Raw genomic sequence first — 17,853 nt, forward strand, 5'->3', positions numbered from 1 at the left:
ATCTTATAACCTCTTCCAAAATTCTAATCCTCCTCACCCACATTGCCCTCCATTTTTAAAAAATCAAACTTGTACTTATCTAAGAGTCTCTTAAATGTTTCTAATGTATCTGCTTTTAACACTATCCTTGCAGTGCATTCTTTGCACTGTGTAAAAAATCATATCCCTTCCTATACATTCTTCCAATCAACTTAAAATTATGAACCTACATATTAGTCATTTTTGCCCTGGGAAAAAGTCTCTGTCTGTCTATTTCTTTTATCATCTTGAACAAGTCTCTTCCTTTGCTCCAAAAGGAAAAGCCCTGAATCACTCAACCTAATATATGCTCTCCAATCAAGGCAGTATCCTAGTAAATCTCCTCTGCACTCTCTCTCTAAAGTTCCTACATTTTACCTATACTGAGCTGACAAGAATTGAATACAATATTTGAAGTGTGGTCTATCTAGAGCTATAACATTACTTCATGGCTCTTTAACTTAATGCCCCAGCTAATGAAGGCCTTCGTAACCATCCTATCGACTTATATGGCAACTTCATTATATCTATTGATGCGAACCACTAGATTCCTCTGTTCCTCCACACTGCCAAGAATCCTACCATTAACCCAGTGTTCTGTTTTCAAGTTTGACCTTCCAATCTGTCACATGACTAGGTTCATTGCCTTGTACTAGTTTAGATCCAGTATAGCCTCTCCTTTAATCGGCCAGACTACATTTATTGTTTCAGGAGTCAGTCCTGGACACCACTAGTAAATTCCACTCCTTCTATGCTTTTTGCACTAAGGAGGTACCAACTAATATTAGGTAAATTAAAGTCCTGATCACAACAACCCTCTTCTTATTGCAATTTTCCAAAATCAAATTGCTGTATTGTTCAAAAGAAAATCAGCTATACTTTTTCCAGGATTGATGCATTGTTAACAGGACCAGCACTTCTTGTCTGCCCCTAACTATGAGGTGCTGATTCTAAGCCAACATCTTGATTCACTGCAACCCTCTCAAAGGACAGTTCTTATAGTACTATCGGGGAAATTGTTGCAGGATTTTGACACAGCAATATATTCCTAAATTACAATGAAAGGTGATTTGGAGGGGAAATTTATTTTCTTTTTTTAGTGACGGATCGTGATAGCAGGCTTTACCAGCCCAATGAGCCCTCAATGTCCATTTACACCCATGTGACCAATTAACCTAGCAACCCATACCTCTTTGGAATGGGGGAAGAAACCAGAGCACCTGCAGGAGCCCATGTTATCACAGGGAGAACGTACAAACTCCTTACAGACAGTAGCAGAAATTAACCCAAGTTACTGAGCATTACGCTAACTTGTCTTTCTTGGTGGTAGTTAGTGTGAATGCTGATGGAGTAGCCCAGGTGGATATCTGTGGTGTAGTTTGTGAATTGGTATCAAGTAGTAAACACTCAATCTTGCCCAGTTTTAGTTTTGCCATTGCACTTTTAATACAAGAGCTTTTCAAAGTCTTGGTCCAAACAACAGAATTTCAGAAACTAAAGGTAAGAATAAGTGACCTTGACATCATGACACCATTAGCCTGCACCACCATTTCAGAATGGGAGTGGGGATTGGAATTAAAATGGATGGCCCCCGGGAAATCCTAACTGTTGTTGTAGATGGAAAGAAGATGTGTGATGCACTGGATATAGAGAATGAACCCAATAGATTTGCTGGTGAAATTTTGCTTCAGCTTGAAGGACTTCTGTTCAATGGAAGAGGCAAAAAGTAAGAATATCTGGGCTGGGAGGGGTTCTTGATAATGCTGGCTGTTTTATTGAGGCAGCGAGAAGCGTAGAGTCCTTGGAAGGTTGGTACAATCTCATTTTCAGGTGATCTATTTTTCTTCACTGGTACTTTTGGCATGTGTTAAAAGGTTCTGAAGCAACAGAACAATCACAGTGCATTACATAAACAAGAGATTCTGCAGATGCTGAAAGAAATCAGGAAATTGGGTAGCATCTATGGAAATGAATAAACAGTCAGAGTTTTGGGCTGAGACCCTTCATCAGGACTACACTGCATTTGGACAAGTGTGGCTTCAGTGCTTGGAGTTATACCTCTGGCAGAGGATAATTGGTCTTAGCAGAGGTCAATCATCCCACAGAACGTACAGGACTGCAGAAATTTCTTAATGCAGTTTTGATACGCAATCACCTTAAGGTTAGTCCCTTCAATGGAGTCTCTCTGCACTTCCTGATGCTTCAGTAATGCAGCCAGTATAATCAAAGACCTCTCACCCTTTTCATAAGGCATAATTGTGACACAACATTCAGTTTGATCTGCAAATCCTCAATTGATGAAATGCTCCCAAGGATATATGTGGCAAGACTTAAAGTGGCAAGTAATATTTGCACATTCAATTGACAGTTGATAGAATTACAGCTATTCAATTCCCCACCACCAACATCTTGGAGTTACCATGGTTACAAAAACAGATCAGAGATGGAGTATCTCTTTGCAAGTGACTTACCTCTGAAGGTTTCCCACCATTTGCAAGTATTATGGAATACTTTCCATACAGGTCATAATGTGAGCAGCTGTGGCAACAGGAAAGAAGTTCAACAATGTTGGTGCTGATATTTTGATCAAAAATTCATTCAGAATTCATGGAAAGGGGTATAAAACTTGTTGCTTCGGAATCAAAGTTCAAAGTACATGTATGACATCATTTACAACCCTGAGATTTGTTTTCTTGTAGGCAATGACACTAACTACAAGAAACTCAAATGGAAAAAACACACCCTCAGGGTGGACACCAATGTGTAAAAAAAAGCAAATTGCAAATACAAAAAACAAGAGACAAAAATAGTAAGAAACAAACAATAAATATGGAGAACTTGAGAAATTGGACTTGACAGTGAGTCCAATTTGGTGTGAACAGTTCGGTAATGGGACAAGTGAAGTCATCCCCAGAACCTGATGGTTGAAGGGTAATAATGGTTCCTGAACCTGGTGATGCAGGTCCTGAACCGCCTTCCTGATGGCAGCAACAAGAAGAGGGCATGGGAAATTAAATAACAATTAAACAATCCAATCAAACACCACCAAGTAGGGCAGAAGTGAATGATACACCATAAACATTGATTCCCAGCACTACCTGCAATGAGTAAATACTCAGCTGTTATATCCACTTGCTGAGGAGGATAAGAGATGTGTTGAAACAGCATTCCCTGTGTGTTCCTTTCCAGATGAATCCTATCCAGAGTTCCTGAGAGAATCAGAATAAGAATTAGCTTTAATATCATTGGCATGTGTCATAAAATTTGCTGTTTTGTGGCAGCAGTACATTATGTAAAAAGCTTTAAATCACAATGTATATTACTGTATATATAAAATTATGTAAGAGGAAAAAAGAACAGAAAGAAAAAATAGGGAAGAAGTGTTCATTGTCCATTCAGAAATCTGATGATGGAGGGAAAGAAGCTGTTCCTGAAACATTGAGTGTGTGTATGTCTTCAGACTCCTGTACCTCCTCTTTGATGGTAGCATTGAGAAGAGGGCATATCTTGGATGATGGGAGTCCTTAATGATGGATGCTGCCTATTGAAGGTGTCCTCAATGCTGGCGAGACTAGTGCCCACAATGTAGCTGGCTGAGTTTACAAATTTCTGCAGTTTTTTGGATCTGGTGCAGTGGCCCCTGCATGTCAGATGGTTGTACAACCAGTTAGAATACTCTTCAAGGTACATTTCTGGAAATTTTAGAGTCTTTGATGGCATACCAACACTCAAAGTTCTAATGAAATACAGCCACTGTCCTCCCTTCTTTGTAATTACATCAGTATGTTGGACCCAGGACCCTTCAGAGATATTGACACCCAGGTACAGCCAAATAGAAAGAGTACATTCACCATGGGCATTCCACCATCTTTATCAGGGCTATTAATAAAGTCTGGTGACATTAAGGTACTAAGAAATGAATGAAACCACTCTAATTTTCTGTTGGTATAAATGATGGACATTGTATAAATGCTTAAAAGGATTTTTCAACTGAGATTGGGGTGAGGCTAGAACTAGAGGTCATGAATTTAGGGTGAAAGATGAAATGTTTAAGGGGAACCTGCGAGGAAGCTTCTACATTCAGAGAGTGGTTAGAGTGTGGATCAGACTATCAGAAGTTATGGACATGGGTTAAGAAAAATTTGAATAGGTACATGGATATAAGGAGTATGGAAGGCCATAGTCTAGGTGCAGATTGCTAGAATGAGGCAGAATAGATAGGCTGAAAGGTCTGTTTCTGTACTGTAGTGTTCTATGGTTCTATCAAACCTAATTATCCTGTGCTTATCGCTTGCAGGAATCTACAAAAGAGAAGAGACTCGGCTTTACTTAAAAGTGTATCAGATTAAAGGACCTATTGAGATCTTTGTAAGCAAGTTCAGAAATGATAACTGGGCTTTGGATGGTCATGTAAGTACAACATTACATCAAACTGATCAGTAGCTAAATTATTTTGCAATTGGATCCCATCAAAGGCAAACAGGATTCTCTTAATAAGAAGCCTCGATGCAGAGTCACAACATGAAATGTCAAGTGCCCTACTCCTCTGCAGATGCTGCTGTGTCTGTTAATGGTTCAATGTCTCTCTTTAAAGTGTAGTTACATCACAGCCAATGGGGAATTAATCTGGCCATAGTAGAAATGACCAAATGTCCTCGATGCAGTCATCAAGTTTCCCTCGCCTGATTGCTGTCTACTCTAAAAGTTTAACTTTATCATCATTCAACCATACACATTTGTACAGCTAAACAAAACTATATTCCTTCAGACATAGGTGGACAACAAGTATTATTACCACAAATAATATGTTAAAAAGCAAACAGAATAACACTACTGGAGCCTCATACAGTACGAGGTGAGAACTGGGTAGTTGCGGGGAGCTCTGTAGTGTCACGGCCTGGGAGAAGAAACTATTTCCCATGCTATGTACCTCCTGTCTGATGGTAGTGGGGGGATCAAAGAGGTTGCTGGATGGATGAGAAAGGTAATTGACAATGCTAAAAGCCCTGTGTATGCAGTGCTCTTGATTAATATCTTGGATGTATGCAAGAGAGACCCCAATGATCCTTTCAGCTGTCCTCATAATCCTTTGTAGGGTGTTGCAATGAGATGCCTTGCAATTTCCATATCAGATGTTGAGCACTGGTTCAGAATAATTTCATTGGTGCTTGTGTAAAAAATGGTTTGAATGGTGTTCGGGGCTGGATTGACATGAACACGTCCACCATGATGTTGAGAACTTCTACCCTTACAAAAGCTGTCAACGTTCAGTGTCTGCAGTTCCCACTTTGCTGACAATCATACAACATAGTACAGACACTTTGGCCAACAGGGTTGTGCTGCCACTTTAATCTACTCAAAGATCAATCTAATCCTTCCCTCCCACATAACTCTCCATTTTCCTATCACCCATGTGCCTGTCTAAGAGTCTCTTAAGTGCCCCTAACTTACCTCGTCTATCACCATTCCTGAAAGCACATTCCACGCATTCACCACTCTGGCATCACCCCTCTACTTTCCTTCCATCACCTTAAAATTAAGCTCCTTGTACTAGATATTTCCACCCTGAGAAAAAGTCTCTGGCTGCCCACTCTATCCATGCCTTTTTCATGCTATGCACCTCCATCAAATCACTTCTCATCCTCCTTAGCTCCAAAGAAAAAAATGTTAGTCAAGGGAGGATGTTTCTCAAAGGAACAGTTTTTGAACAGCTGTCTGTACAAAGTGATCCTTTTCAGTGAGAAAGACAATGAGACATAATGATGAAAAAAACCTCAAAATGATCTTTTACACAAGATGCCATTATCTGTTATCTAGACAGTCTAAATATACTGACTCTTACATTTAGGTATCAGCTGACCCTGAAGGAACGTTTGTCTACCAGGGATTTGTTCAAGGCAAAGACTTTCGGCAGTTTGGCTTTCAGAGACAAGGTTTGTGACAGTAATTTGCTCTTCCTTCTATCCTTCCCATCTCCCTTTCATCTCCGGCGGCATATAGCATAGTGGTTAGAATAACACTTTGCAGAGCCAGCCATTGCAGTTCAATTCCAGCATCTGTCTGTAAGGTGTTTTTTATGTTCACCCCATGGTTTCCTCTGAGTACTCCAGTTTCCATCCAAAGATGACTGAGTTAGTGTTAGTGAGTTGTAGGCACACAAAGTTGGCAGTGGAAGCACAGCAACCTCTACCTCTACTAGCATCCACACGCACACCACTTTCTGCGTAAAATAATTTACCACTGACATTTACCACTACCATCTAGAAGGACGAGAACAGCAGATATCTGGGACACCACCACTTGGAAATCCCCCTCCAAGTCACCCACCCTCTTGACTTGGAAATATACCACCATTCCTGCATTGTCACTAGGTCAAAATCATGGCATTCCCTCCCTAACAGCACTGTGGGCAAACCTATATTTCAGGGACTGCAGCAGTTCAAGAAAGCAGCTCATCACAAATTTCTCAAGGGCAACTAGGGATGGGCAATAAATGCGGGCTTAGCTGGCGACACCCACAATCTGTAAATTATTTTTTTTTAATCTCCCCTATACTTTCCTCCAATCGCCATAAGACTATGCCGAGCTTGTCAATTTTATCAACTTTTCTTCTAACTTCCACATCACCTTTAATTCACTTGGTTCATCTTTGATGTCTCCCTCCCCTGTCTTGATCTCACTGTCTCATTCTCTGGAGTCAGACGGTGAACCAACATCTTTTATAAACTTACTGCTATCCACAGTTATTTCAACTATACCTCCTCCTGCCCTTCTGTAAAAAATGCTATTCCCTTTTCTCAGTTTCTTTGCCTCTGCCACATCTGTTCACAGGATGCAGCTTTCCATTCCAGGACATCAGAGACATTATCATTAATGAACAGGGTTCCCTTCCCTCCAATATTGATGCTGCCCTCACCATATCTCCTCCATTTCCCATACATCTGTGCTCACCCAGTCTTTCTGCTGCCTTAACAGTGACAAAGGGATCTCCTGTCTTTACTACAATCCCAACAGCCTCCACATCCAACACGTTATTCTCCACAACTTCTGCCATCTCTAAAGGGATCCTATCTCTAAACATATCCCCTCTGCCTTCTGCAGGGATTGCTCCCATCACAATTCCCTTGTGCATTCATCCCTCCCCCCTAATCTCCATCCCGGCATTTATCCCTCAAAGTGGCCTAAGTGCTATACCTGCTCACTTCCACTCAAACAGTCCTTCCAAGATAAGGCAACACTTCACCTCTGAACCTGCTCTGGTTGTCTAATGTGTCCATTGCTCCCAATGTGGCTCCTGTACACTGGTGAGACCCATCATAAAATGGGGGACCGCGTTATTAAGCATCTCTGCACCATTCACCAGAAGTGGGACTTCCCAGTGGTCAAACATTTTCATTCTAATTTCCAATCCTGTTCTAATACGTTGATCAATCCCTTCTCTTGTACCAAGATGAGGCCACCCTCAGTGTGAAGAAGCAACACTTTATTCCATCTGGGTATTCTCCAACCTGATGGTGTGAATATTGATTTCTTTTTCTGGTGAACAAATTCCCCCCACCTCAAATTCCCCACTCTGAATTATTACATCCCCCTGGGTCCCATCCTCCTTCCCTTTCTCCTATTGTCCACTCTCTATCAGATCCTTTCTTTTCCTGCCCTTGACCTTTCCCAGCCACCTACCTTCACCTATCACCCTCCTGCTAGCTTCTTTCCCCTCTCCCACCTTTTTATTTGGCATCTTTCCACTTCTTTCTCAGCCCTGAAGAAGGGTCTCTGGTGGAAAAGTCATTTCCATAGATGCTGCCTGACCTCTATGTTTCTAGCATTTCATGTGTTTTCTTAAAACTATGTCACCTTATATTAACCAACAGCTAAACTATCATTTGTTTCACCCTTTTTACTCACGCACTTCCTCCCTCAATCGTATCCCCTTTTTCCTCTCCCTAAGGGTTAATGTATGAGAAGCATTTTTTTTTTTGCCTCTGGGCCTGTACTCACTGGAGTTTAGGAGAATAAGGAGGGATCTCATTGAAATTTTTGAATATTGACATGTATAGATAGTGTGAATGTGGAGAAGATGTTTCCAATTGTAAGGGAGTTTAGGACCAGAGGGCACACCCTCAGGACAGAACAGAGATGAGGTATTTCTTTTTGCCAGAGAGTGGGGAATCTGTGAAGCTCATCATCACAGATGGCTGAGGAGGCCAAGACATTGGGTATATGTAAGGTGGAGGTTGATAGGTTCTCGATAAGAAAAGGTGTCAAAGGTTACAGGGAGAAGGTAGGAGAATGGGTTTGAGAGAAATAACAAATCAGCCATGATGAAATGGCAGAGCAGACTTGATAGGCCAAGTGACCTAAGCCTACTCTTGTGATCTCCCCACCAGCTCCCAGTTTCTGTCAGCGTGTGATATCTGACACACTTACATCTTTCTTTCTCTTTCAGGGCCACCAGGAGGTTCACTGGGCAGAGACAAATCTAATTATTACTATGGCACAAACAGCAGTTCTGTAGCAGCTGCCATCTTGGTTCCTTTCTTTGCCCTCATCCTGGCAGGATTTGCTTTTTACCTCTACAAACACAGGTGAAACATTTACATCCTGATTCTGTGAGGAAACTAATCTGGTGATACTGCTCCAGTTACAACATAGACATGTTTACTTATCGTGCTTTCTACAGTATTCATGCCAGTTAGTGCCAATGTGATTGGTCCAACAGCAAACCTGCAACTCACCTTAAACCTTTTTTAATCAAATAAATATTCTGTATAGAATAACAAAAAGAATCAAAAGCATATTTTGTAGGACAAAAACATTTCCTTTAGTTGATCAGAATGGGAAATTGATAAGATCTAGTTCAGTGGGCCTTTGTAAGGGAAGCAGTAATCACACACAAACACACAAACACAGTAATCACACACAATACTTTAAATGAGAAACTGCACATGCAGACTGGAACCAAACCAGTGGAACTCAGCAGGTCAGGTAGCATCTATGGAGGGAGATGGAGAGGTAATGTTTCAGGTTGAGGTTCTTCATCATGGTGCTTCCTGCCCTGCCAAGTTTCTCCAGGATTTTGTGTGTTGTTAAAGATTCCAGCAACTGCCATCTTCCAAGTCTCCCGGACTGGGCTAAAGGGAGCTTACTCTGCAGAACTGCTGCCTATCGACCCCACATTGCATATCTAAGGCTGGCCATTTCAAACTGCCACTCTCTCTAAACCTCCACACAATAATTGGGAGATCGTGCAGAAGCCCTAGCCTTTACTGCTTTGTCAGAGTACTACAGCACAGAAACAGGCCCTTTGGCCCATCTAGTTCATGATGAACTAATCTTTTGCCTAGTCCCATCTACTGCACCTAGACAATATCCCTCCATACACCCCTCCACCATGTATTTATCCAAACTTCTCTTAAAGGTTACAATCAAGTGCACATTTATCACTTCTACACTCACACCACCCTCTCAGTGAAGAAGTTCCCCTTTAGATTCCCCTTAAACAGTTCACCTTTCAGGCTATGACCTCTAGTTCAACATCATGGGGAAAAGACTGCAATGCTGTACCCTCATAGGTTTGTATATCTCTGAGCAAAGACACTGTTTCTGGAATGAGAGTGGTGTTTAAAAACTGTTAGAGTAATTAATTATAAGTATTAACAAAATCACTTCATCCACCATTGCCTTTGGAATCAATGCACTGTAAGTCCCACTAAAATTAGAGAAGCCTCAATAGAGTGTTTTGAGTGTTACACAGATTTGGTCTGTTCCCCAAGTAACACTGTATCCATGTTCCAAATTCCAGCAATGGAACAACCCCATATCCTCAAAGCTGTCAACACTGGGTTATGCTCCACTCTAGCCAGATTCAAGTGATGTACTATTTAACTCGACTCAGCTGAAGTAGATTAGACTCATAGATCATTACAGCACAGAAACAGGTTCGTCAACCCATCTAGCCCTTGCCAGCATAGTTTTCTTCCTGGTCCCATCTACCACCACCAAGACCATAGGTCTCCATACAACTCATCCAAGTACTTACCCAAACTTCCCTTAAATAGTGCAATTGAACCTGCATCTGCCACTTTCACTGGCTGCTCGTTCCACACTCTCACCATCCTCTGGGTGAAGACGTTCCCCTCATGTTCCACTTGAATATTGCACCTTTCATTGTTAACCTAAGACTTCAAGTTCTAGTCTCACCAAATCTCAGTTTATCCTAACTGTGTATTCTAACTGTACCCCTCATAATTTTATATAACTATCAGATTCCCCCTCATTCTCCAGGAAATAAAGTCCTAACCTATTCAACCTTCCCTAAAATTCAGGTCTTCAAGTCCCAGCACCATCTATGTTTTCTTTATACTCTTTCAATCTTATTCATATAATTCCAGAGGGTATTTGACCAAAACTGCACACAGTATTCCAAATTAGGCACCACCAACATCTTACACATCTTCAATATATTCTAAACATGCATGCAATACTCTAATTTATGGAAGCCAATGTGCCAAAAGCTCTCTTTAGAACCCTCTCTACCTGTGATGCCACCTTCAAGAAATTATGGATCTGTATTCCCAGATCCCTCTGTTCTACCACTCTCCTCAATGCCCTATGTTCACTGAATAAGTCATACCTTGGATTGTTCTCCCAAGGTGCAACACTTCACGCTTGTCTGCATTAAATTCTATATGCCATTTTCCAGCTCATTTTTTAGTTGCAAGATCCCTCTGCAAGCTTTAATAGCCTTCTTCGCTGTTCATTACACCTCCAATCTGAGCAGCATTTGCAAACTTGCTGATCCAGTTTACCGCATTACCATCAAATCGTTGATTGTCTTATGCATCTTCAACAGAAAATCCCAGTTTCTGTACTCATTACCATGATTTATTAAGTTCAAAGTCCAAAAAACTTCTTTATGACTCTGATTTCCTATGATGCCACTTTCAAAAAAGCTTTGATAGCCCTCCCCAATCTCGGTGTCATCCACAAATTTGTTGATCTGATTTAGATCGAGGAGAATAATTAGAAGCTAAACAACATAACTACAACGTCCAATCTTGTGGACTTATCACCAGATTTACCTACAAATATTCCTTAGGAGTTTGTTTGCACTCTATTCTTTTCATGGCAGTTTAAGAGAAACATGGATCTCCTAAGTTACTGGTGATGCAGAAGTAATGGAGTAGTAATCATCCCTCTCTAGTAGAAGATAATAAAGCATCATTAATTTGTTAGCCTGGAGCAACAGAGGGCAGATTCCTACTAATATCCCGATGATAACCTTATACTCTACCACATAATCACCAATCTCCATATTACCTGCAAGCTTATAAAATCACCTTTCCACTTCCTTATCCAAGCCATTTATAAAAATCACAATGATCAGGAGTTCCAGAACAGATTCCTGCAGAACATCATTGAACACCGACCTCCAGGCAGAAAACTTTCCATCTGTTACCATCCTCTGCCTTCTGTGGACAGGTCAACTCTGAATCATCAAAGGCAAGTTTCCCTGGATCCCATTCCTGACCTTCTGAATGGCCCAACCATGGGAAGCATTGCCAAACACCTTACTAAAACCCTTATACACCACATCTAAAACTCTATATTCATTAATTTGCTTTGTCATTTCCTCAGAGAATTTAATCATGTTCCTGAGGCACAACTTCACAAGACATGCTGACTATCCCTAATCAGACTATGCTCTTCCAAATGCTCTAATTGAGTCTCTAAGAAATTTCAATTATTTGCTCACCAGTGAAGCAAGACTCTCTGGTCTGTACTTCCCAACATTATCCCCATTACCTTCCTTAAAAAAAGGAATAGCATTTGCCACAATCCAATCATCTGGTACTCTTCCTGGGGCCAGTGAGGACACAAAGGGGCAGCAATCTCTTCCCTCCCTTCCTGTTGTAACCTGAGATGAATCTGGTTATGCTCAGGTGACTTATCTATCCTTTTTTTTAAAAAAACATTTCAGTATATCCTCTTTATGCCAATACGTTCCAACCTATCAGCCTGTTCCATGCTGTCCTCACATTTGAAGATACATTGTTAGAAGAGTAAAATTTGATTTTAAATAGCAGGAAATCAAAGCCATGTTAACCAACCTTGCATATTAAATTCAAAATTCAGGAAGTTATTACTTGTGGAGTTTAGATTAATTTAAGCTACATCTTTTCTTAATGAGTGGACTGCCATATGCACAAGTACAGCTATGAACATTTGCAATGAAAAGCATTCTTGTAGCAGCATCACAGGCACATAGCATCCGATAAGTAGCAAGTGACAACTAGTAGACCAGAGTCACAACACATGAAGTGAAAACTTACTGTGGCACCATGTTAGCTTAGTGGTCAGTACAATGCTATTATACCTTGGGGTGTTGGAGTTCAGAGTTTAGTTCTGGCATCCTCTGCAAGTTTCTACATTCCTTCCTACATGCATGTGGGTTTCCTCTTGGTCCTCTGGTTTCCTCCTATAGTACAAAGACGTACAGATTAGTAGGTGAATTGGTTATTGTAAATTGCCCTGTGATTGGTCCAGGGTAAAATTGGTGGGTTGTTGGTGGCACAGCTCAGACTGGAAGTGCCGATTCCACACTGTATCTCTAAATAAAAAATAAAAATGAAATAGATCATGGAAAGAAAATTTGTAGTCAGCCCAAGTGTTTTTACAGGTAATTAAAGTGACACGTTAATTCTGCTTGCTACATCCACCAAATATCTATTGAGTCCAACTTGGCGCAGCTTGATTGGGGTTCCTTCTGGGTAAAGATCTCTCCCTTGTACATAATAAAGGTATGCAAATAAAATTAATCATTGTTCAGTTTTACTGACCTTAAACAATGTGTCCTCCTTCACTGAGAGTTGAACCTAGAACAAAAGGGTTGAAAGAGTACATAGAAAATTAACAAGGGTGTTGCTGGGTCTTGAGGACCTGAGTTATAAGGAAAGTTTAAAGAGGTTAGGATTTTATTACTGGGAGTGTAGGAGAATGAGGGGAAATTTGATAGAGCTATATAAAATTATGAGGGGCTTAGATAGGGTAAATGCATGAAGGCTTTTTACACTGAGGTTAGGTGAGGCCTGGAAGTCATGGGTTAAAGGTGAAATGTTTAGGGGCAGACTGAGGGGGAAACTTCTTCTTTCAGCGGGTGAAATAAGCTCTCAGTGTGAAATGAGCTGCCAGTGCAAGTGTTGGATTCGGATTCAATTTCAACATAGAAGAGAAATCTGGATAGATACAAGGATGGGAGGACTATTGTCTTGGTGAGGGTTGATGGGCCAAGGCAGCATAATAGTCCCGTATGGTCTAGATCAGCCAAAGGTCCTGTTTCTGTGCTGTACTTTTCTATCACTCTACCAGGAGTAGCTTTAATGCTGTGCTTTAACTTGCAACAAGCGCTTTTTGTTCCACGGTACGATATTTTACCAATCATACTTTGTGTTGCTCTGTCAGTAAATTCCTTCTTCCTCCCCACCCAATCTTCTGCTTTTTTTTTCTATCCTCTCCCGAGGACGGTGACTCATGCTGGGGTACGCTTCCATAGGCGTCGGCAGCCTTCCAGCACCTTGCCCAAGTGGCCATTCTTCATGTGTGAGCCTAGACGGTGAGTGGTGGCAGATTAATCAGTTGTGTGGCGGGGCGTCGCATATGAGCCCAGACCATCCTCACGTGATTTTCACACATGTGCATCTTCATGCAGGGGTCACCTGACTGCAAGCAAGCATGGCAAACTTGCCTTTTTTTTTGTCTCCCCACACCTCTTCCGGGAAATTCTGCATTGAAGTGCACTCAGTAGCCTCTTTGTTAGGGACTCCTGCACACCTGCTCATGAATGCAAATACACAATCAGTCCATCATGTGGCAGCAGCTCAATACATAAAACCAGGTAGACATGTTAAAGAGGTTCATTTGCTGTTAATACCATACATCAGAATCAGGAAGAAATTTCATCTCAGTGACTTTGATGATGGAATAATTATTGGTGCCAGGTGGGGTAGTTTGACTATCTCAGAAACTGGTGATCTTCTGAGACTTTTACACACAACAGTCTCCAGAGTTTACAGAGAATGAGGTGAAAACAAAACAGTCAAGTGAGCAGCAGTTCTGTGGGTATAAAGGACTTGTTAAGGAGAGAGGTCAAAGGAGAATGCTCAGTCTGGTTCAAGCTGACAGGAAGGCGCCAAAAACAACTAATTGTGTGTTACGACAGTGGTGTGCAGAAGAATATGTCTGAACACACATGTTGAACCTTTGAGTAAATAGGCTACAGCAATAAAAAGACCACGAATATTTAGAAATACCCTCTGTGGTCACTTTATTAGCTACCTCCTGTACCTAATAAAGTGGCCACAGATTGCATAACTGGTTACCTCAGCACTATACCAAGCTTGTCTCTCCTATGCTGTTCTGTCCATCATAGAACAAATGAAGAAGCTTGAAAATTATTTTTTCCTGTTTTTACTCCAACATAACTGGAGGACTATTCTTGCTCTGTTGGAATTAATAGTTCTCATTTGAGCCACCAGAGGGTCATTAAGCAAAAATTAAATTTAATGTGATCACTTGAGATGAGTATTATGTTCTCCTTAGGTGTTGTCTGTTGGTGAGTCCTTAGGTGGCTGTAGAGGTCAATCTGCATTCCACGTATTCTGGTGCAATGTGGACAAGAGTAAGTGGTGACTGATTAGGAATTTTGGTTGGCCAGGCTCTCCTTCACAGCTGCTGCATGTTCTCTGTGGCACAGTGGAGGTCGTTCTCTTGTAGCACAGCTCTCTCTTGAACACATTTTCTCCAGGTGTACTTATTTAGTGCAATGTCTTCCCAGTTTTCAGATGCAGTGTTGAATTTCTTTAAGCTGATTTTGATGTTGTCTTTGAAGTATTTCCTTTGCCCACCAGGTCTTGTGCTTCCTTCACCTGGGAGAGATGAGAGTTAGCCACTTAGATGACAAGACCTATCCATTGGAGTTGGTGTTGCTTTGTCATAGTAGAGATCATAGAGAGATCATAGTTCACTTTGACCTCCCCCATGTGCAGGTGATGATGCGACTCTCATCACCCCTAAACAAAAAATAAATAAAATGGTTTTAACAGATGCTGTTGAACGGTAGGTGCCAATGCTACTGTAAGCAGACAGACTTATAGTTTTGGGATTGGGATAGTTTAGTAACTTCCCCAGAATTTGGTCAGGTTACAGGGTGATCCAGGTTGTGATACTCTCATAGACTCGGGTAACAGATCCATTGCAATTGATTTGGAGGGGCCTATTACTAAATCATCAGTCCGTTCTCTCATGGTCTAATCAAAAACAGGTTTATTATCACTGTCATATGTCATGAAGTTTGTTGTTTTGTGGCAACAGAACTGTGTAAGGTATAAAAATAACTAAATTCCTATTAAAATTATATATATTTCTCTTTCTCCCTCTAAAAATTGTTTTTAAGGAACTTGATATATATAAAAAATAAATTTAACATTTTTCTTTCTATTCCTTCCAGAACAAGACCAAAAGTACAATATAATGGGTATGTTGGCCATGAAAACACAAATGGACAGGCTTCTTTTGAAAATCCAATGTATGATACTAACTTAAAGCCTACCGAGGCAAAGGCTGTGAGGTTTGACACAACACTGAACACTGTGTGTACAGTTGTATAGCCATCAGTTTGACTGCTGAGTAACTGATATTAGCCATACCTCTACCTGGTGAGCAGTAACCACTCCAGTGCCATGTTCCAACCACATCGCTCTGTCTTACTGCTTGCTCTGCAGTGGTACTCTGACAACTTTTGATAGAACAAACCAAGGCAATGGAGTCTCTTACTTTTGGCTGGGACAATCCCCTCAGACAAACAGTCAAAGCAATTCCTTCAGGTGTCTAACACAGGAAGGACCGAAACCTTGGATGGGTTTGAATCTTTCTGCTTTGAATCCAAATAGCGGATCTGTTTGGGGAGATGCGAGTTAGGCATCCGGATGACATAACCTACCCAAATATCAGATTATTTTTTTGACTACATATTCTTCCAAGAAGAGGTGAAAATGGACAAGGAGAACAAACTTATTCCACTACCGATACTAACAGACTCTAGCTGAACCTAATATTTGCAGCTGCCTACTTCACACAAAAAGAGAGGACCATCATCCTCAAGCAGGGCAGCGTTGGAATTATTTTCATTCATTATATGGAAAGCTTACTGCACAATTCTTTGCACTAGTGCATTATGAATGAATGAGCAGGATACTGGCATTAATTAGAGTACAGGGTTTTGCCACACTGTCCATTGTACGTAACAGCAAAATTTGCTTTAATAAGAATTAATTTTCCATTGCTGAACATCACATAATCTTACCAATGTGGATAGATATTAGAGCATTGCAATATTATTTCCTTCAGATATGCATTCTTAAAGAGTTGGTTTCCATTGAGATTATAATTGTATATGGAAACAAAATTGAGAGTTTTTATGATTCCTCTGGGAAAAAGAAATCAATTGAATATTGTTGTTTGAATAAGTTGTTAAAAGCCAAAAAAGCTGAATTTTTAATACAATATTATATTTCCAAACAACTAGTATTTTCTGTCTCTCCACAGGCTGAAGTGAAGAAATAACAAAATTCTATTCTGTTGTCCAAATAGCTTCTATAAATACTGCCTTTTTATAAATTATATCCAGAGGAAAAAGAAAATACTTATTTATTTTCCCAAGAAGAGTGTATGAAAAGTTGTTGCCTCAAACTGTCTGTTTCAGTTGCTTATTTCAGGCATTGCAGAGGGGGAAGATGATATTTCCTTAGCAAAGATAGTGCTGAGACCCCCCTGGTCTCTACTTTGAGCTCCTTGTGGATATTGGGATACACTGTACCTTCAACTATTCATCCAGTTTGTGCATAGAAAATGTCCTCCACCCTCATGGAAGAAGATAGCTCATGAGGGGATAAAAAGTCAGTACTTGTCAATTCTTGATGTCAAGATGAAATACAACCAGTGACCCAGTTGCCTGCTCTTTCCAGGCAAATGACACGCGGATAGGGTATGAAGCAGAAAACTGATTCAATTAAATAAACCTAGTCTCTGGGTGAAAGGGTGCATGTTGCACATTACTGAAGAGGAAATTGGGGATACTTTTCTTTCTGGGCAAGGTTACCTTCATCCAAAAAAGAGTGCCTTCACTTCTGACCTCTATTCTCATAGCTTTACTGACAACCACTTCATACTGTGAAAAAGAATCGCAGTAAGCATTTGTGATTTCTTTAGTAGCAACCTACTAAAAGGGAACACTGCCTCATTCATCAGAACACCACAGAAATCACAAAAAAAAATAGAAATTGTGATTCATCACAACAAATAGAAAATCGTTGTGTGTTCATTACACACAGACAACAATCAGTTTTATCCCCCAAGGTGTGGACAAAGCCCACGTGATAGTAAACTAGGAGAGGAGTGAAGCAGGGCAGTCACTGTCTAACAGAAGCTTAGACATCACTGCTGATGATGTTTACTTAAATGGGTTTACATAACCCAATAATAGACTGAAATGACATTTTTAAAATACTTCTTTCTCTCCACAATGAGACAAACTTCTATCAACATTTTAATCATAATAAACATTGAATATTGATATACTGAGCAGTCTCTACAAGACTCTGATCATCATTTGCCCTTATTTCATCTCATTGAATAATCCAATCTGATTCCCAATCCCAACTTTAGTAAGTGAGATGTGTTATTGGAACAAGTTAGTCAAAGATTTTGTTGCAGTGAGGTGTCAATTGGAATAGGAAGTGATTACTTTTATAAATAAAATATTTTGTTTCAAAGTTTAGC

General features: G+C 40.5%; 1 protein-coding gene across 1 annotated transcript in view; it reads left to right on the forward strand.

The window, feature by feature from the left end:
- Positions 1–16,676, forward strand: part of LOC132400744 (CUB and sushi domain-containing protein 1-like) — a 2,029,389-nt gene extending 2,012,713 nt beyond the window's left edge. Inside the window, exons 67-70 of the mRNA XM_059982042.1 lie at positions 4,316–4,428; positions 5,867–5,951; positions 8,465–8,603; positions 15,524–16,676. Of these exons, the coding sequence (XP_059838025.1) occupies positions 4,316–4,428; positions 5,867–5,951; positions 8,465–8,603; positions 15,524–15,683 (497 nt within the window). The 3' untranslated portion in view covers positions 15,684–16,676. The remainder of the gene's footprint in view (positions 1–4,315; positions 4,429–5,866; positions 5,952–8,464; positions 8,604–15,523) is intronic.
- Positions 16,677–17,853: the final 1,177 nt, after the last annotated feature.

Source organism: Hypanus sabinus, chromosome 10, assembly GCF_030144855.1.
Source record: "Hypanus sabinus isolate sHypSab1 chromosome 10, sHypSab1.hap1, whole genome shotgun sequence".
NCBI classification, from domain to species: domain Eukaryota; kingdom Metazoa; phylum Chordata; class Chondrichthyes; order Myliobatiformes; family Dasyatidae; genus Hypanus; species Hypanus sabinus.